The sequence below is a fragment of the Thermobia domestica genome, chromosome 16 (assembly GCF_964235325.1).
Source record: "Thermobia domestica chromosome 16, izTheDome1.hap1.1, whole genome shotgun sequence".
Lineage (NCBI taxonomy): Eukaryota > Metazoa > Arthropoda > Insecta > Zygentoma > Lepismatidae > Thermobia > Thermobia domestica.
In genome coordinates this window covers 138,453,415-138,473,333 of record NC_137469.1, presented here as the reverse complement: position 1 = coordinate 138,473,333, position 19,919 = coordinate 138,453,415, and the positions used below count along the sequence as shown (strand labels likewise).

The window sequence follows — 19,919 nt, the reverse complement described above, 5'->3', positions numbered from 1 at the left end:
AGAATGAAAACTGGGATCACATGAGTGTAGTGATGAGGGTGCTTTACATATATTTGAAACGCATACATATTATCAACATTTGCTGATCCATTGCTATATTAAGGTCTTTCCAATACTTTTTGACAACCATCTATGTTGGGTAATTTGTTTCCTAAATATTTGCAGTAGTACCTAATTTCGTCACACCACTTTGTATTAGAATTCTGTGTAGGTCACTTCTTGTCACTCTTGTGGTATCCAGTAAAAAATTGCTTTTGTCTACCTTGTACGGTTTGTTTCCTATGAGAGTTATATCTATTTGTCTACCTATGCATCTACTGTCTCTCTCTCTGGGGGCGCGGTGGCTCAGTGGTAGAGCGTTCACCTCTGGTGCTTGGGGTCCCGGGTTCGAACCCAGCCCCCGCCAAGTGAACTTTGTGGTGGACAAACACCGTGCTCGTGGGTTTTCTCGGGGTTCTCCCGTTTCCTCCCACTTTCTTCATTCCACCATTTCACTCATCTCTCATTATCACCGTCTCCTTTAGCCTAACCGGCATAGCGTGGGACGTAAAACTCAAAGATTTCATTTCATTCTCTCTCTCTCTCTCTCTCTCTCTCTATATATATATATATATATATATATATATATATATATATATATATATAACCGGTTGTTAAAAAATTAGAATTACATCACTGGTTGCTAATAAAGGGTAAGAAATCTTAACAAATAAGTTACTACATGATTTTGAAATACAGGTGTATATGTTTAAAATCATGTTTTAAACTGTTCAAAATGTTTAAAACATGTTTTTTCTTGTGTGTTTTAAAATATGTTTTAAACATCTTTTTCATGTTTTAAACACATGTTTTGTTCTTTTTCAAAAAAAAAAAAAATCAACCCTGCTAAGGAGTCGATAACTGACATCTTCCACAATAGCTGCCTGCAGGGTCCGATGCTTCCTTGTCACACTCAGAAGCGATCCTGTTTTTTTCAATTTATTCACTAGCGACTACATTGTTTCTGTCTAGGGCAGAACGTGAGGCAAATTTGTTTCTGAATGCCTTTTGCATAGCAGCAAAGATTCCGTTCTCAATAACGTTTATCGATAAACTAATGTTGTTCCAAAGAGTTGTACACTATTGTCACTGTGCCCTGATCATACTCAAACAGTAGTACAGAACAGCACAGCACAATTCCCAATACAGTGGCCAAGTTTCCTGTTTCTTATTGACCTTGGCGAGATTGCCATCTGACGAAAGAAACTCAAATCTCCACACTGCATCACATCTCATTCTAATTCTAAGGTACTGTACACTGGCGAAAATTTGCTTTTTTTAAAGGAGTGATGAATTTAAACCAGTAAACATAGTCCCATAAATCTCCCATCCTTCCTTGATCGTTTGCCACAAACCGCATGGAAATCGGGCTACAGTTAGAAATTCTAGACCCAAATAAAATCCGTGAGTTTTTTTTAAAAACTCACCCTGTATATCTATATACTGTATCTGAGTATTATTTTTTTATTTTTGAAAAATGTGTTTAAAATATTAAAATCACTGTAATAATTTGTAAAATATGCGCTAGGACTAGGGGACGCCTAAAAGTCACTTTGCTCGGGTGAAAATTTTGTCTTGGTACGCTCCTGACGGCGACGCGTCTTGGTTTGGACGCAATGGTCCTTGGTAAGTCGCTGGAGGAGTTGGCACTACATGTGCACACACAGCTCACCTAATTCCCGTAAATTCCTCGGAGGGGGCAATGCGCTCTGACGTCACGTTCAATCACATCCCAGATGTGTTCGATTGGGTTCGAATCCAGCGAGTTGGGGGCCAGCACATTACTTGGAACTTGCCTTTCTCTTCCTCGAACCACTCCATCACACTCCTGGCCTTGTGACATGGTGCATTTCTTGTCGAAAAATACCACTACCATTGGGGAACATGGTCGTCATGAAGGGGTGTACGTAGTCTGCAAGCAGTGTGCGATACGCTTGGTCCGTCATGATACCTTACTCGAGCTCCACTAGACACATGGATGCTCACGTGAATGTTCCCCAAATAACAATTAAGCTGCCGCCAGTTTGTCTCCGTCCCGCAGTACAGGCGTCAAGAAGCTGTTCCCTTCGAACACGACGGATTCGCACCCTGCTATCGTCGTGATGAAGAAAGTATCAGGATTCATCATACAATGTAACGCGCCAAGGTTTAGTGGCGATGGTCACGTGTTCATTTCAGTCGTAGTTGCCGATGTCGTGGTGTTAACATTCGCACATGGATGGGTCGTCGGCTGCGGAGGCCCATCGTTAGAAGTGTTCGGTGCACTGTGTCTTCAGACACACTTGTACTTTACCCAGTATTAAAGTCTGATGTTTGTTCCGCCACAATTTGCTGCCTGCCCTGTTTTACTAGTATGCCCAGCCTACGACTTTCGACATCTGTAATGAGGTGGGGGCGCCTCGACGTTTGGACGTCGTTTTCCCTTGGTTTCGCCACTTGTTAAAGACACTCACTACAGCACTCCTCGAACACCCGACAAGTTCTGCAGTTTCTGAAAGTCTCGTGCCGAGTCTCCGGGCCATTACAACCTTCCCTTGGTCAAACTCAGATAGATCGCGCGCCTTCCCCATTCTACACATGGCCAGCACTTCACTAATTAACGAAATTGAGCTGAAAAATTAAATCTTGATCTCGAAAGATTAGCTATTAAGTTTAAGCGTTCTGTACCTTTCTAAAGTGATAAATACTAGAATTGGTTTCAAGGCTGTTTCTGAGTGAATACTTTCTTCAAAATATTAAAAATTATAGAAAGATTTTCGAGACATTCGAGTCGGGTCGAGATTTTTAAGAGCAGTCTCGACTCGAAAATTCGAGTCGAGAAATACGTTTGTCTCGACTCGTCTCGAATTTTACAGAGTATGTCTCGACTCGAATTCTCAACTCGTGCGCATCTCTACAACCATGTGGATATTGGAATATAGAACTATAACGTCTGGACATTTCCCAGGCAAAGTAGTCCAAAACCTGACAAAAAGAATGTACTGAGGTGTCTTGTGTTCTGAGAGAGGGAATCAGAGAGATTGTAGGAGAGGAAACAATATGTTTATCAGTGTACGGTTTGTACTATTGGCTTGTGCGTTTATCCATGTTTTCAAATTTACCATACTGTTATCAATTTTGGATCTTTGCCATAAATAGTCCATTGCAACCAAACAACTTGTAACTTGTTCTACAATTCAGTATTTAGTTTGAATTAAGTAAATAGAGACCTCTCATACATGCGAAAGACTTTACATATTTATTGTAGTATTGTCCGTTCACTCTAGGATGGAGGATTGTTTGCAAACAACAATTGTAATGCGAGCGTCAAAACTTTGCTTCTCAAATTACATGGTTAATTCATGGTTGCCAGGCACCTAAATCGCCAAACTAAATGTACCTACTTCTGCACTGTCATGGATAAATTATTATTACTACATAAATTGTTATTTTTGAGATGACTGAAACATTAATGTTATGACACATCGATTTAATTATGATGTAATACAATCTTACATATAATGCTCACTCAATTTTGTACAAGTGTTCTTGTTCGAAACTGTGAGAAAGCCATGTACGCCTGGCAACGTTGAGGTTGCAGTTTGTGTTGTAAACAATAAACAGAGAGAGCAAAAGATCGTTAGGTCCGCTGGACAGCGTTGTTTTAATGATAAGGCGACAGAAACGTATTGTACTGATTGTACACAGAGGCGGAAATTTCGATGCGAGTATAGGTGGAAATATTCTCGCCACATTATTGCCTGTTGGTGAAGGAAACTGCCAAGTCTAGAATTTCATACTAATTGAACGAGCTTTGAGAAGGATTAGTATGATGCAATAATTATAATAACTAACAACCATAGACTTAAAGTACTAGGAAATAAAGCATACTGCTGTAAGAAGAATAGAATACACATTGAATTATGGGTTGAAAGTACAATATAAAGCAAATTTTAACATGTAAACATTTTTAAGCAGTACAGATTTGTCCTCAGTCTTGGTGTCCTTACCAGACTCTCCAACACACACACACACACACACACACACAAAAAAAAAGTAATAAAATAGATAGATCGAGCGTCGAAACGAACTGCGAACGTGGGCTGCGGCTGGTCAGGAAGATTAAGGTTTTCCTCAGTCCCACGAGGTGAATGCCTAGACGGAAGTTTCTGTAAGGCCAGAGCATCTAATTTGCACAGCCTCTTCCGAACAACACAAATATATATTCTCAGGATAAACTAAGCACATAACCACAGGAATATGCGATATGTTCACAATATTTCTGATATGCGTAGTATCCTCTTAGCAATTGCTAAGAATATCGCTATATCAGCTCTTTATATATATTTTAGCATGTTCTTTTCAATATGTTATATTTTTTTTCAATATGTTTAGCATATTTTTCAGTTTTTTTCTACGGATATTCTTTTTAGTACATTAGCATATTCTTTTCAATATAATGTGGCCCCACGTAGCGTAGTCACTAACGCTCTCGCCTTCGGTGCGAGCGGTCACGGGTTCAATTCCCGGTGGGGTCACTCGGTCAAAAAGTGTAACGCGTTTTCAGACCAGCCACCCTGAATCAGGCCAGCCACATCGGCTACTGATAGAAAGTCGTATTTAGATAGCAGATCCTTGAGCAGTCATTGTTCTTGTCCATGTTTAACGAGAGGGCAAGTCATCAATCCTCTTTTTGATTGAAGCGTTGTTTCTATAGGTATTTTATATTTTAAAAAATCACTTTTTTGAAAACAGTTATCGTGCGGAGTAACAGACATACGGACGGATATACTAACATTAAACTATTAGTGTAAGTTACACTGCGTGATCCTAATAAACAGTGCACAGTAATAAATTTTGTTAAGGTTTTGTTTCGGGGGGGGTATGCACTTAGGATTTTGTTCCGGGGGGACTATGCACAACACTGGAATAAGCTCTCAATTTTTGCTTTTGTATTGCGACAAATGTTAATAAATTTCGGAGAGACTTGAGTCGAATAGCCCCCCCCCCTAAATACGCCACTGCCAATAAAGATTTAGATATATTAAACATACTGTAGTAATTTGCTTAATAGTGTATATGGTTATGATTTAACCTATATATGTGGCATTTATTATTAAAATTTTACTATCAAGTAACACTAGAAGTTCTGGTCTAAAACACGTTGATCACACTTATTTTTTGTAAGTTAGCCACTGAAAGTGTATGGGTCCCTTAAATAACCAGTCCCCAAAGCTGAGTACTGAAATTATTGTATTTGCGTGAAATTAGTTTACATCAAGCATTCCCCCACATCAAGCATTATATATACTAAGAAGCACACCATTATTATTATTATTATTATTATTATTAATAATAATAATAATAATAATAATAATAATATCCTTCGTGTGAGTGGCTTCGAGCAGGGCCGCCCACAGGGGGGATGTATGGCGCAAGCTGCGCCATTGAGAAAAATTTTGGGGGGGATTTTACTCTACTTTCGAACTAGCAATTTTATTGTCGGAATAGCATTAAAACACGATTTTGAGAAGCTAATTTTCAAAAATTTTCCGGGGTGAACCCCCGTACCCCCTGCTTCGATACTCGATGAATGAAGTACCGCGCAAGTAGCCGTATGAAGGGAAAGGTTGGTTCGTTTTAAAAGAGAAGGGCCGCCCACAGGAGGGATGAATGGCGCAGGTTGTGCCATCGAGAAAAAAATTTGGGGGAATAAAAAAATTGGGGAAGAATTTTACTTTAATGTCGAATAAGTAATTTTGCTGTCGTCAGAATAACATTGGAACACGATGCGATTTTTTTTTTAAATCTCGAGAATGAATCCCCCTACCCCCTGCTTAGAAACTCTATGAATGAAGTACCGCGCAAGTTGCTATATGAAAGGATGGGCTGGTTTATCGCTTTATGTAGGTAATTTACGCATTTTCTGCTGGGAGCATTTATTTATTTCTTATTTATACCATGTACGACACTTAATAAGTAATGCTGTTCAATTGCTACATGATGTATAATAAATGAATTAATGATAATATTTTGTATAGTTTTCTGTTTGTGCGATTACATTTTCCAGGGCCTGCGGTAAACTGAAAAACAGCTCAAAAGTGGCATCACTGTGTACAATACAGACTTTCCGTGAGAGGTCGCTCCAGTAGTATTCTATATATTCAGCTCCATGTATTGTACAGAGTGAAGCCAGCTAGGCAGTTGTTCGTTTTTCGCAGATCCTGGAAAATGTAATCACACATTCACACACAGTACACTACCAAGACTACTAATAAAAGTAATGCCATTTTTATAATTACTACTGCCCCTACTACTACTACAAGCATTCTATAATACTACTACAGGAAATAAATACAACAACAAAAATAACAATTACTAGTACTATAAAAAGTACTGCTACACTGGGCAATTGTTTTTAGAGGACTTGAGTTTTAGGAGGGAAGAGATTATTAGTTTTGGGGGGGAGTGCGCCATCAGCTTTGGGGGGGATGGGCACCCCTGGCTTCGAGGATAAGCACAGCTTCTATTTGTATTTGTATGTGTGGTCTATAGCAACTATAGTTGCTAGAAAATACATGTTACCACAAACATATACCACATCAAAGTATGTTACTTGGACAGGAGATACTAGATGGCGATGTCAATACCATGTAGGTGGCGCTGTAATCGTAGTCATTGGTTTAAAAGCCACAATTAGACTTTTTCCCAAAAAATCTATACTAGCTTGTTTAAGTAAAAAATAGTTGTGTTCAATATCAATGGTCAATAAACAAATTATTACTGAAGTTGTTTCCCGCGAAAAACCGAATTTTTGGATATTACCTTATGTCCTGAAAGTGAGGGAATGATAGTTCGCCCCCAATCCGAAATGAGGCGGGCAAGTGACCCTTTTTGTCCCTTGGCTTAGGCGCCTATATTGACCACCTATTCATGACAGGTGGATGTTGTGGAGCCAGGAATTTTCCTACACCCCTAACCACAAGGCTCCCCCGAACTTCGAGGGATACCACGCAAAAAAAAAAAAAAAAAAAAAAACGCTGCACACACACTTCTAATACTCCCTTATTTCAAATTTCTATCATTTGAATACTCAAAATTTTTGTCAATGCCTCTTCGAAAGACTACAGAATCGCAACCAGGGATGTAATGGGGCGTATACTGGAGTATACGCCGTATGCCCACCTAATATTTTTATAGTGCAGCGTATACTCCACCTTAAATTTACGAAAGTACTAGCGTACGGAACTGGGTATAGACTATTATTTTTAAAAGCGGTCAAGGTATACCCACCAAAAATGTTAGCATTACATCACTGATCGCAGCAACTATAGGTTTCAGGTTGAATAGCACTGGGCTAGGTAAACAAAACAGCTCTCATTATAAAAAGGACATTCTTTGTCTGTTTGAAAAGGTCGTCTTTGACCTAATTCATGATTTCAATCACTAACTGATTTCGAAATTCGAACACATTAGAAAATATTCGTGAAAGTACATTCAAGCATTGTAGCTTTTCCAGTTCTCCTTTTCCAACTTTCTACCCAAAGATTTTTTCTTTGCTGCATTCATTCTCCTAGGTTAAAAAAAAAAAAACTAAGATAAATACAGTAAAACACACTGAATTCCATCCTTGGGTAAAGCAAACAAACCTTCTGGCTCTCAAACGTCCAACGGATCCTGTCGAGCGCTTAGGTTAGTAACAAGTTTCACTAAAGGAATATTTGCTATCAAATGTAGCTTTTTAGAATCTATTTTTCAATCTTAAAGAAACTAATGCTAGCAAATTTTATTTAAGGAAACTAATGCTAGTAATATTATTTCTTTACAGAGCAAGCTATACCAAGGATAAAACAGCGGCAACTGGGAATTTAAAGAGACATCTAAATAACAAACATAGCCGCTTAAATGAAGACGATTCGACTAGAGCCATTACAAGATACTATTCTTCAGAGTCCACATCATCATCATCACAGAGCGGCACGTCGAATTCCAGACATATTCAATTTACAGTTGAAGAATTTCGAAAGATGCTTGTAAATTTTATTGTTAAGGGTGACCATCCTTTTACAGTAGTGGAGAAAGAGGAATTTCAGGACCTGATCAATTACGTGCGAGGATCAACCTTACCTAGCATTAAACTCCCTTGTGCGAACACGGTAAGGAACGATATTCGTGAATTTTACCAGGAGGAAAAGGAGATGATCAGAAGTGAACTTCAAAATGCTCCTGGTAAAATACACTTCATCATTGATTGTTGGACCTCCACTAATCAATGGCCTTTTCAAGGCGTCATCGCGCAGTTCATTAATTCTGAATGGGTCATTAGAACTTGCATAGTGGATCTGAGTATGCTCGAAGGCAGCCATACTGGCGCAAATTTAGCGTCATCATTTTATTCTGTATTACAAGAATTTGATCTGTGTGATAAATTGTTGTCTATTGTGACAGACAACGCAAGCAATATGAATACTTTTTTTAAAGAGTTCGAAAAGCTAATGGAAACCAATGAAAAACATTTCGATTCAAAAAATAATCGAATCCGCTGCTTAGCGCACATTGTCAACTTAGCGTGTAAGGCGGTGTTAAATTCAATAGAAAAGAAAAGTGTGGGGACGCATGACAACCTTGAACATAGTGGTGATGGCACAAACCAAGAAGCAAACACAAGTAGAGGATTACTCTCAAAGCTTCGTTTTCACATATTGAAGATTCGCTCCTCACCCCAAAGAAGAGAGAACTTCAGACGCCAATGCATAGCTGCTAATCTAAAGGAGAAGGAGTTAATCCAAGATATCGAGATCAGGTGGAACTCCACTCTTGAAATGCTAGAGCGAGCAGTCGAACTGCGTGAAGCACTCGAGTGCTCAATCCGTTCCATACCAGAGCTGCAGGAAAAATCTCTCACAGAAGAAGAGTGGAATATGATCAAAGAGCTCATCAAGCTTCTCAAGCCAGTTCAAGTTGTCACCGAAATTCTTTCCTCAGAAAATTATCCAACTATTTCTGTCTGCGCACTTGTGTACCAAAAGTTATTTAATCATTTTGAAAACTACATCACAGACCCCTTGCGCAAGTTAAAAGGAAGGAACCCTATTACAAAGGAAATATACCCAGAATGGCTGCAACATGCTGCAGAACAAGGTTGGCTGAAACTTAAAGAGTACTATCCCACATCAGATGGGCTAGTCTACATAGCAGGAACAGGTAAGTGAAATAATACTTACATAGAACTATGATATAATTTCTTACTGTTCTTGTTAATAATCTTATATGTTTTAACATATTTTCTACTTTTAGATTTTCTCATAGCAAGTGAAAATAATTCATTAAAAAAATTGCAAAATCATTAATTTTTCCATGACGAATAACTTGATGAAAAGTTTCGCGGGATTTCAACCATGTAAAATCTGTATTAATTGCCGAGACGTTCCCGTAGTCTCCTTGACTATCATGAAATGAAATCTTTAGTTTAACGTCCCACGCTTACGCAAGCAAAGTGCCAAAGGAAACGGATGAAATTGCATGTGAATGATGATTAAAGAAATGGTGGAATGAAAAAATGGGAGAACCCCGAGAAAACCAACGGACACGATATCATCTACCACGAACTCACTTAGCCTGGGATCGAACCAGGGACCCCTAGAACCAGAGGTGAGCGCCCTACTACTGAGCCACCGTGCCCCCTTCCTAGACTATCATCTTCGGGGCTTCTTGTATATTAGAGCCTTGAAGATGATAGTAAAGGAGATTATGGGAACGTCATGAAATCATTAGTTAAACACACTTATGGTGGAGATTTAGTTGAATATGTGATTAGAAAATATACTGTAGGTATATGTAAGTACATTGGTTTTGAAACACATAATCATAAACGTATATAATGCAGATTATCAAATCGTTAGTTGCAAATTTGTTCATTTTTAAAAGGTACTTAAGTATACAATTACTTTCCTGTCACTTTTTAATATTGAAATCAGAGACACTAGTTCTTTAAGTACCTAAGAAAAGCATGGCTTTAACATCTAGGGTGCGCGGGTAAAACGGAACACGTCAGAAAACGCTGTTTTTTCTGTCGGATATACACTAAAACACATACACTAAAATTTTGAAGACATGATTATTCAACTCAGTTTTAGAATAGACTTAAAAAATTGTACCAAAGATAGGGATATATATATATATATATATATATATATATATATATATATATATATATATATATATATATATATATATATATATATATATATATATGTGTGTGTGTGTGTGTGTGTGTGTGTGTGTGCTATTCGTGGCAATCTCGTGGGAATCTTGAATGGCATTGCTTATAAATACTGTTAGTTTGATAAAATAAGTGTCACGTCTTTTTTTTTCTAAATCACAAAATTAGTAAAGATTAATTAAAAGATTATTAACTTGATATATATCCAAATACATAGCTCTTGTGATTCAGTGCTTCCTATCGAAGGACTTCGGAAAACACATTGGAGAGCCATCCTCTACTCGAGCGAAAGGTGTTCGATACGCTAGAAGTCAATGCAACTCAACATAATATTACATAATTTCGACATTTTGAGAGTAGGATAGTAACTGTAGTTTTTTTTTTCGGAGAAATGGAATGATTACTTCCCAAAATAAGCACAACATTATTGATAAGAACAATGATACCGTCTACTACGTGTTGTAAGTGATAGAATGAATGTGAAAAGGTTAATTTCGAGATTTCAGAGCCACAAAACTGTAATTCCAATTTCGAAATTTGGATTATCTAGTTTCGAGTTCCGCTTCTGCAGATCATCCTGACCACCTTTCCTCAGTTCTATTGAGGCAAATGTTTAGACAGTACCTATAATGAAAGCGTGGCTGTAACTTACACAGTGTTTCTCTTGCATTAAAGAGAAATGTTAGCCACGGTGTAGGCTTCACACGTCAGTCGCTGTAAAGGCCATTAAATTTACACTTTCGATTTCAATTATCAGAGTAATATATGTTTTATAGTATAAGTATATAATTAATAAAAAGTATTTTTAGAGTATAGAACTGAATACAAAAAATAGTATATTCTATATATTATTTTCATTTTTGTTCCAGTTTTCGATCCAAGAAGAAAGATGGAATGGTACAAGACGACTGGCTGGCCAGATGATTGGGTGAAGAACTATCATGACATTCTCTATCAGCACTGGAGAATATATTATAAAGGAGATGAATCCACAAGCAGAAGTGAAACGTCTAGTCGACCAGTGGCGGCAAACAATGAATTTCGTGCTGCTGTTTTTTTGGATGATATTTTGGCCGAACAGATGCAGAATGGTGGATTAGATGAAACGTGCGATGAACTAGACCGCTACTTGAAGGAACGTGTGGAACACCCAACTTCCTTAAAGCAGAGTGGAATATTAGGCTGGTGGAAGGTGAGATTACAAAATTATCGTTAGTTTAATGTCAGCTACAGATGTCATTAGAATTCGATATGGGCAACCTCATTCTGTGCGAATGTTTAGGATTAAATTATTTCGTTTAGTAGCCGAGAATATATTTTGTAGTGTTACACATCAGGCAATATTTTGTAGTGTTACACATCAGGAAATATTTTGTAGTGTTACACATCAGGCAAACAGTACAATCAGCGTGCACAACGGCGAAACAAAAAAATTTTAAAAAGTAGGTTCTGAATCATTTATTTATAGAAATCGCACTAACACATCCGGAAGAAAAACGATTGAACGTTGCTCAGTGGCACAAATGTTATTACGCATTCGAGAGGTCGTGGTCCATATGAGCCTGGTGGCAAAACATGCCAGTAAGTAATCCAATATTAGAAGTCAACTGCATTTTGGAAATTTTGATGATGATATTAATAATAATAATAATAGGCTTTCCTGTAGTCTAGTCAGTAGAGTGTCCGGCTGTTACTTCAACTACCCGTGTTCAACGTCCGGTGGGTGTAGAAGGAACATTTCAACTAAGACCGTAAGTGCCGGAGGTCGATCTAGCCTCTGAAAATGCCGACTACCGAGTGCAATTCTGGGTCAGGTCCGGTGAAGAAGGCCCACAAAGCGGCTGAGAATAGCTGTACACTTATCATGAGAACCCTGCAAAAACCCTTGCTCTCCAAAGGTCTGTTTCAGGTATAATAATAATAATGATAATAATAATAACGCTTCTATATAAGTCAGTTTCCAAGGTGGATGAGTGGTCACGCTTGTCGCCTTGTAATCAAGTGGTCCCGCGTTCGATTCCCGGTGGAGACACAAGTGGTTCGGATTTCACGTTAAGCTGAAGGTACCGTCCTTAGGACGTCATCATCATCATCCCATGGAGGGAAATGACAAACCACCACGGTTTACCTTGCCCAGGGACCTTCGGGTCAAAGACCTGCCTTCAGGCAGGACACCATATCATAATCATAATCTAAATAAGTCTTTCCAATGCAAAAATTGTACCGCTGTATATTCAGGATATTAGTGTTTCCCCCTTTGTGTGATGAACTGATTGATTACTTTACGTAGATAGCCTCGAAAGAATTCCTTGCACACATGGAAAAGGCTCATTAAAACTTCCTTTTGTCACAATAAGACTTTTTATGTTGGTAATTTGAACCTCTTCCAAAGCAATATTCAGAATAGTAAACACACATTTTTTTTTATTTTTTTAAGTTATCATGGTGATGTCCCTGCAGTAAGAAATATACCAAGGCGCTGCCCCGGCTCGTCCAGGCTTGACTACATAGGGTGTTCCCTCTTGATGAACGATTTATATTGTACATAAGTTCGGAGTTACAATCCGTCGAAAGCGTGGGGAAATGAATTTCAGAGGCCTATATTTAAAAAAAACTATCCAACGTAGAGAATGCAGATTGAGAAATCACTTTCGAACTCATACCTGCTGTATTTAAAAGTATGTGTTTCAGAACTCTACAATACGTATACAAAAATTTCTTTAAAGGAATTGCGGAACAGAAAAATGAATTTCACTCTCGGTTTGTCATGCCTTTAGGGACTCCTTAGCGCACAATTGAAACGCATGTTTAAATACAGCAGATATGACTTCGAAACTGATTTTTCAAGATGCATTCTCTACTTTAGATAGTTTTTGAAATATAGGCCTCTGAATTCACGTTCCCATGCTTTCGGCAGGTTATAACTCTGAAACTACGTGCAATGGAAAAGGTTGAACTTATTCCATACTTTGCTTCTTTTATTGGCAGGAATCATTCAAATTTATTTGTATGCTCATCCCAACCAACAGTCTGTATATATACTCGTATAATTATATACTCGTACAGCTATCTCTCGTTAACCGCACGCACGGTACTCCGAATGGCCTTCAGTCGTCGCCTGTACATTCATACTAAATTTTTAGATCTTCATGTCATAACAATGCAACCGTAAAAGCAGGTCAGAAAATGATTAAAGACTTTTTCAAATTACTTTTTTTATATACAAAGTTACTCTATTGTTGTATTTATTGTGTCTTTCAGATGTAAAGCATCACGAGCAGTAGCCAATGCTGTGCGATATTCCGCGCAGAGTTGCCGGATTTCGGACTCCCCTTTCCCTTCTCGCTCTTCCTCTAGTTGAGATTATAACACATACTTTGGCAACATTATTCACAATGTAAATATACTATTCCAGCAAACTCAAAGATTTTGGCTGTGTATCCTGGGCTAGAAGTATATATAGCAACTGAATAACATACCTATTAACTTATTCCAGTGGAATTGCTAAACGTTCGTCTTCAACACTACTTTCACTATCGTCTATGTCAATTAATATTTCGCCATTGTCTGAATCTGACTCTTGTAAATTTTTTATTATGAGTTCCAAAAATTGTAAACAAAAAATAATTCTTCGAGCTTCACTTCGTAGCACTTTTTTTTTTTTAAAGAAAATTCCGCACTTGTACTCGGTTTCCTTAAAGACATTGTCAACTATAATTTTGGAGAACAAATGAACTACCACGAAAGAAAGCAACCCAGACACTGATGAATTTTGTTTATGCTAGAAGAGAAGTTGCGTTTCTACACACACAATTAGCTCCTTTGCTTCCATGTCTGTTCCTATAATAACATACTCTTATACTTGATGTAGGTCTCACAACAACAATCCATCTGATTCGTAAGCAACACGATATGGTCGAGTTTGTTTTGGGTTACAATAATTTATGACACCACTCGGACGCCTGGTGCTTTTGCATCTCTGCTAGAGGAGTAAAGAAGGAGTACGTAATTGGCCACACATACGTAAGGTATTGAAACGAAGAAAAAAAATATACTGCGTTTCTTCTGTCGAATAAGGAAGAATCTTGCATGAAGGCAATTTCAAAACAATATTACGAATGTCCCATACCTTCTGTTCTTCCACATGAGCTCCCGCCGGGAATCGAATATATATATATATATATACAAGGGCGGATCTAAGGGGGGGCTAAGGGGCTATAGCCCCCCCCTTGACGCTCAGGTTTACACTGGATAAAATGGGCTTCAATTCAGCTTTACACTGGATAAAACGGCAAATTATGGTTTAGCCCCTCCCTTAATCATATCCTGGATCCGCCACTGTATATATATATATATATATATATATATATATATATGAATCAAATTGCAGAGGCTTGTTATTTAATTCGATCGCTTACTATTCTCAAGGGTGTAGAAACGGGGGAAAAGGGGGCTTTGACTTTCCAAACTATTTCCAGCCCCGAAATGAGGTTCATCTGGTATACGTTTAGTAAACTTATTTAATAGTTAATGCAAATTAGGAACGTTTATAACTAGGAATGCAATGTATATACCCGATTGCAATGAAATGAGCTGAGCGAGCTTAAACTACGTAATCAGTTTATTGTTAATTCTTCACAAAAAAAAAATCGCGTGAAAACTTTTTCCCCATGTTAAGTCTTTGCAAGCGTTTTTCGGTGATTATTCCTCGATGGTACATCGGATTTTTGATTTCCACCTATGTTCTCACTCAGCACGACATACTCTATCAGCGTGCTAAGTTTGGTTGAGATCGGCCAAACGGTCTAGGAGGAAGCGTTTTTCGGTGATTATTCCTCGATGGTACATCGGATTTTTGATTTCCACCTATGTTGTCACTCAGCACGACATACTCTATCCGCGTGCTAAGTTTGGTTGAGATCGGCCAAACGGTCTAGGAGGAGTTCGCGGACAACCAAACGGCTAACCCGAGTATAAGAGCTTCGCTTCGCTCAGCTCAATAAAATACGATTTTTTAAAACAAGAAAAAAGAAAACATCATCAATACAGTTTCTGTACCTAATTACAAGGACGCTGATTTCTCTGTAAATTGGGGGCATTCAGATGCAGAAAGCATATATGATGATTTTAAGACAAATTGCATTCAAATTATGCCTAATATTGCAAATTTACAAATAAAATGAGGGGCCCTGGCTCCCTCAGTCCCCCCAGGATCGGCGCCCTTGCCTAATTAAACAACTAACATTAATTATATGCTTTATATTCTCATTTCCCTAACTGGGCCCTCACCGTGTGATCTCACTACTATATTATTGCATAATAATATCTGAGTTGATATTTTTTCGAGTTTTTCCCTTTATGTAGTATTTTAACCTACATAAACACAAAGTCGGATAAACAGACTGCTAGAAACAGCATTTGTTTTCTTATGAATAGCTTATGAATACGGATTTATCTCTTACAATCCGGTTTTCAACTTCAGTACTGTCAAGATCCGTCTTTTGTTAAGGTAGCATCGAGAAAACATAATATGAGTATAGTATACATGGGGAGTTAAAATGCTTTCATATTCTGAAAGAGGTAATTTGTTCTGTTTTTAATGTGTGAAAAGCTTTCCTCCCCCTGAAAGTAATGTTCCCCTAGAACAACCTGTTGGTTACACCCCTGATTATCCTTTAATAAAAGTTGAGTTCCATTTCCAAATCGAAGAAAAATCCACTGGAAATTAGACGGGACTCAACGCTCGTTTTACTAATTGTTTTATATGGAAACCTTTCAAAGCGTGTATCATGACAACCAGTTGTCATAAAAAGATGTAGTTTTTACGTATGTGTTCGTAATTCTTTTCTCTACTTCGTAAAGTGAGCAGTTAATGTGCTAATACAATATTTCTAATAAGCGCCTCTGCTATTGTCAAGATTCGCAGTAGCGCGAGAAGTCAGCGTGCAGAACTGCTTGTCGTGAATTGTCAACACCGCTCAAAGCCAATTGGACGCCGCGTGAAGCCAACTCAAGGCCATGCCGCTTATCATTTGAAATCTGCAATAAAGAACAGTAACATACAAAGTTTAATTTTGTAGTAGGTCTTTATTGTGTTACTTTTCAATTTATTGTACGTACGTACACTCGTGTCCAAAATGATTGTCGCATATCTATAACTGTCTTCTTCTAAGAATATAATTTGATAATGATTTTGAAGGGTACTTTTAATACTGATACTATGTGTATAACCGGGAAATGTATATTTGTGGTAAATTTCATAGGAAAAGAATTATAAATACGAATATTAGAAAGAATAAAACAAAATGTTGTTAAATGGAGAAGAAAGTTTTATTTTCGTTTTATTGTTCTTGTTTACTGCTTTTTTGACATGAAATTTAACACTTACATGTCTTTGCCGATTTTACACATACTAACATTATAAGAAATACCGGGCGAATTCGTTAGCAGAATGTATTCCTTCAACAACATATTTATAGACATGCGACAATAATTTTGGACATGAGTGTACATACTGTCAGTATAATGTATGTTGTATTCATGTTTTATAATGTTAAAAAATATGTATATTAATATTGTCGCCTTGCCGTTCGCACTGGAGGCTAAATAAATGAGATTTGAAAGTTTGCATAATAATAATAATAATAATCGAAAAAGGTTAAAATATATCGATAAGTTATATGCGGAAATGCTCAAATTTAGTTCTTGAAAATTTAACTCCAAGTTTCTTATCTTCGACGAAATTTCCATGGCCAGGTAGCAAACCTACGAACTCTCCCACATTATTCGGGAGTCTCCCGCATTTCGACGTTCGCTCCCGCTCTCCCGCAACGAAGAAGCAACTCCCGCATAGTCGAAATGGGGCTTGGGGGGGGGAGTAACCGCTTAACATCTTTTCTTTTCATCATATCTTTTCTTTTAAAAAAATACCGTTGAAATTTTAGCTGATTTATTTTTCGGCTGAGTATACTTTGAACTACAATAATAGTGGGTACCTGTTCCCCATCCATAGACACCTGTTCCCCATCATTAGACAATTTTGTGTTGGTCACACAGTAGAAACTAACGGATCAAATTTAGGGCCAAGCTGTGTTTACACGTATGCACGTCTGTGTGTGTGAGTGAGAGACAGACAGTCTATCCGTCCTCCGACGGCTGCTACTATTATAGTTTATATTTCGAGGAAATCTCCCTCCTAAAATTCCTCCCAGGTTGGCAGGTCTGAGGTAGTGAAGTCAGATTCATAGCGGCAACTGGTAATAGAATGCTATTCACAAGGAACGAACATGAACATGTCATCTGGACTTCCGAATCAATCCTAGTGCATTCAATAAACATAAAAAAGATATGTTCATGCACAAAAAATTAGGTGGCATGGACAATTGAGTAAGTCCCTGGGGAACATTAACCCTGTTAATATAAAGAAGATAGTAGACTCACAGTGAAAAAGCTATTGCATCAACACTGTTTATTGGAAAGTCATGGTTTATATTTCATTCTCTTCAGCATGAAACAAGCTTTTCAGAGATGCTATGTATTGCCGCCCATAATGTACCTAAACAGGGAAATTTGAGAGAAAGTCGGGAAATCCCCTCCAAAAATTCCTTCTATCAACTTTGATCCCTCTCTGGAGTGGCTTAGGGTAAAAGCACACAATCCAAATGTATCTCGAAAAATACTATAGAGTTTAAAAAATAGATGCACGAAGTTTTGTTGTGATAGAGTGAATAGGTATGAGGGGAAAGGTAGTATACTGATATGCTCTCTATCAAAACGAAACTTCGTGCACCTATTTCGTAAACCCTAGAGTATTTTTCGAGATACATTTACCCTGGGCGACTCCAGAGTGGGTCAATGTTGATAGAAGGAATTTTTGGAGGAAATTTTCGCGACATTCTCCCAATTTTTCCTGTTCAGGTACGTTATGAGCGCCAATACATAGCATCTCTGGAAAGCTTGTTACATGCTGAAGAGAATGGAATATTAACCATGACTTTCCAATGAACAGTGTTGATGCAATAGCTATTTCACTGCAAATCTACGATTTTCTTTATATTAACAGGGTTAATGGTCCCCGGGGCCTTACTCCGTTGTCCTCGGCACATAATTTTTTGTGCATGAACGTATCTTTGTTATGTTTATCGAATGGACTAGATTGATTCGAAAGTCCGGATGACATGTTTATGTCCGTTCCTTGTCAGCATACTGGTCTGTATTGCTCACCAGAGTTGGCTAAGTGGATCATGCTTCTTAGAATGTTCTTTAAAACTATTAGATTGCTGAACTGAACAAGGAAACATAGGAAGTTTTTTTTTTTTTTTTTTTTCAATATAATTCTTCTCTTGAAAGCAACTGACAAGAAATATGAAAATGGAAACTAAGATAAGCATTCGATGTAGTCTGAAGATTGAGATTCAATTGAATTTTAAAGGTGATAGCCAATTTACTGTTTTATCAAGAGTGGAAACATTGATTTCAGGCAGACAAGCACACTAGGATACGAAGAAAAGAAAATGCTATTTATGAGTATTAAAAGTTTCGCGTTGAATAAGTGTATTATGTCACCTATCGAAACATCAAATAACTATAACATTCTTCCGATGTTTATGAATAGATACTGTTACGTACCAGACAAGAAACGTATGATTTATTTTGTGATATGTGTAGTGAAGTGAGTATTATGTTACTCTGAGCTGTACTTATGTTTACTTTTCTTTACATTTTTAACAGGATCATGCACAAGAATTTCCGAACCTCTCGAAAATGGCAAGAGATTATTTGTCAGCGCCTGGAACAGGTGTTCCTGTGGAAAGATTTTTTTCTACTGGCACCGATCTTCTGTCACAAAAGAGACTGTCAATGCATCCAGACACTATTAGAGAATGCATGTGTCTGAAAGCTTGGCTGAAAAATAAGGACCAAAAAGCTCTGAAGAAAGAAATATGTCTGGCGGTGCTATCAAAAATGGAAGGGGAAAGTTAAGCAGATAATATCAAACTGTGAACTTCAGATGGATTTGTATACATAGGAGCAACAATCAATATACAGTCCTATTTGTCAGATCGTTCAACATTAAACGACAAACCATGAACTTCTGGCCCGTTGATGAGTAAATACGAAAAATAAACTTGTTCTTGTAACAAAAATTAAATTTATGTATCTATAGTTATCGTAAAAGTGTTTTTTCTTTCTTTTATTAAAAGCTCTGTTTAAAAATAAATGTTATGATCAATTTTCTTTAGATAACGTGGTTTATCCTACCTTCATTCACTTTAATTTTATCTAAACCTGGACCGGAAAACATTTTCGTTGTAGCGTGGTTACAAAGCATTCGTAAATGTTACTACTTAGTTAAGTTTATTTTTTAGTATTAATCTAAGTTACTTTATTAATTCTTAGTTGAAAATGCGTTTCTTTATATCTTCTTAGCTCCTACTGCAGAGATTAATTCTGGTTTGAGAATTATGTCTGCCGTTGTGCTATTCTGTTTTTAGGTGTCAATTTCTACAAATTACGTTATTTCATTGTGCTGTAGTTTACCGTTAATCTAAACGATCTTCTCTATCCGCCATATTTTCTTAAACACTAAAGAAAAGCAGAAAGTAAAAGAATTATACAACTTTTATTGAAAATTTTACTATCTTAAGAAAGTCCTTACAAATTGCAGCAAAAACCCCAA

The 19,919-nt window shown here is 37.5% G+C and overlaps 1 protein-coding gene across 1 annotated transcript in view; it reads left to right on the top strand.

Annotated features, from left to right (window-relative positions):
- Positions 1 to 19,387, top strand: part of LOC145672630 (uncharacterized) — a 68,198-nt gene extending 48,811 nt beyond the window's left edge. The window contains exons 2-4 of the mRNA XM_081741791.1: positions 7,847 to 9,222; positions 11,110 to 11,432; positions 18,971 to 19,387. Coding sequence (XP_081597917.1) covers positions 7,847 to 9,222; positions 11,110 to 11,432; positions 18,971 to 19,222 — 1,951 coding nt within the window. The 3' untranslated portion in view covers positions 19,223 to 19,387. The remainder of the gene's footprint in view (positions 1 to 7,846; positions 9,223 to 11,109; positions 11,433 to 18,970) is intronic.
- The last annotated feature ends 532 nt before the right edge of the window (positions 19,388 to 19,919 follow it).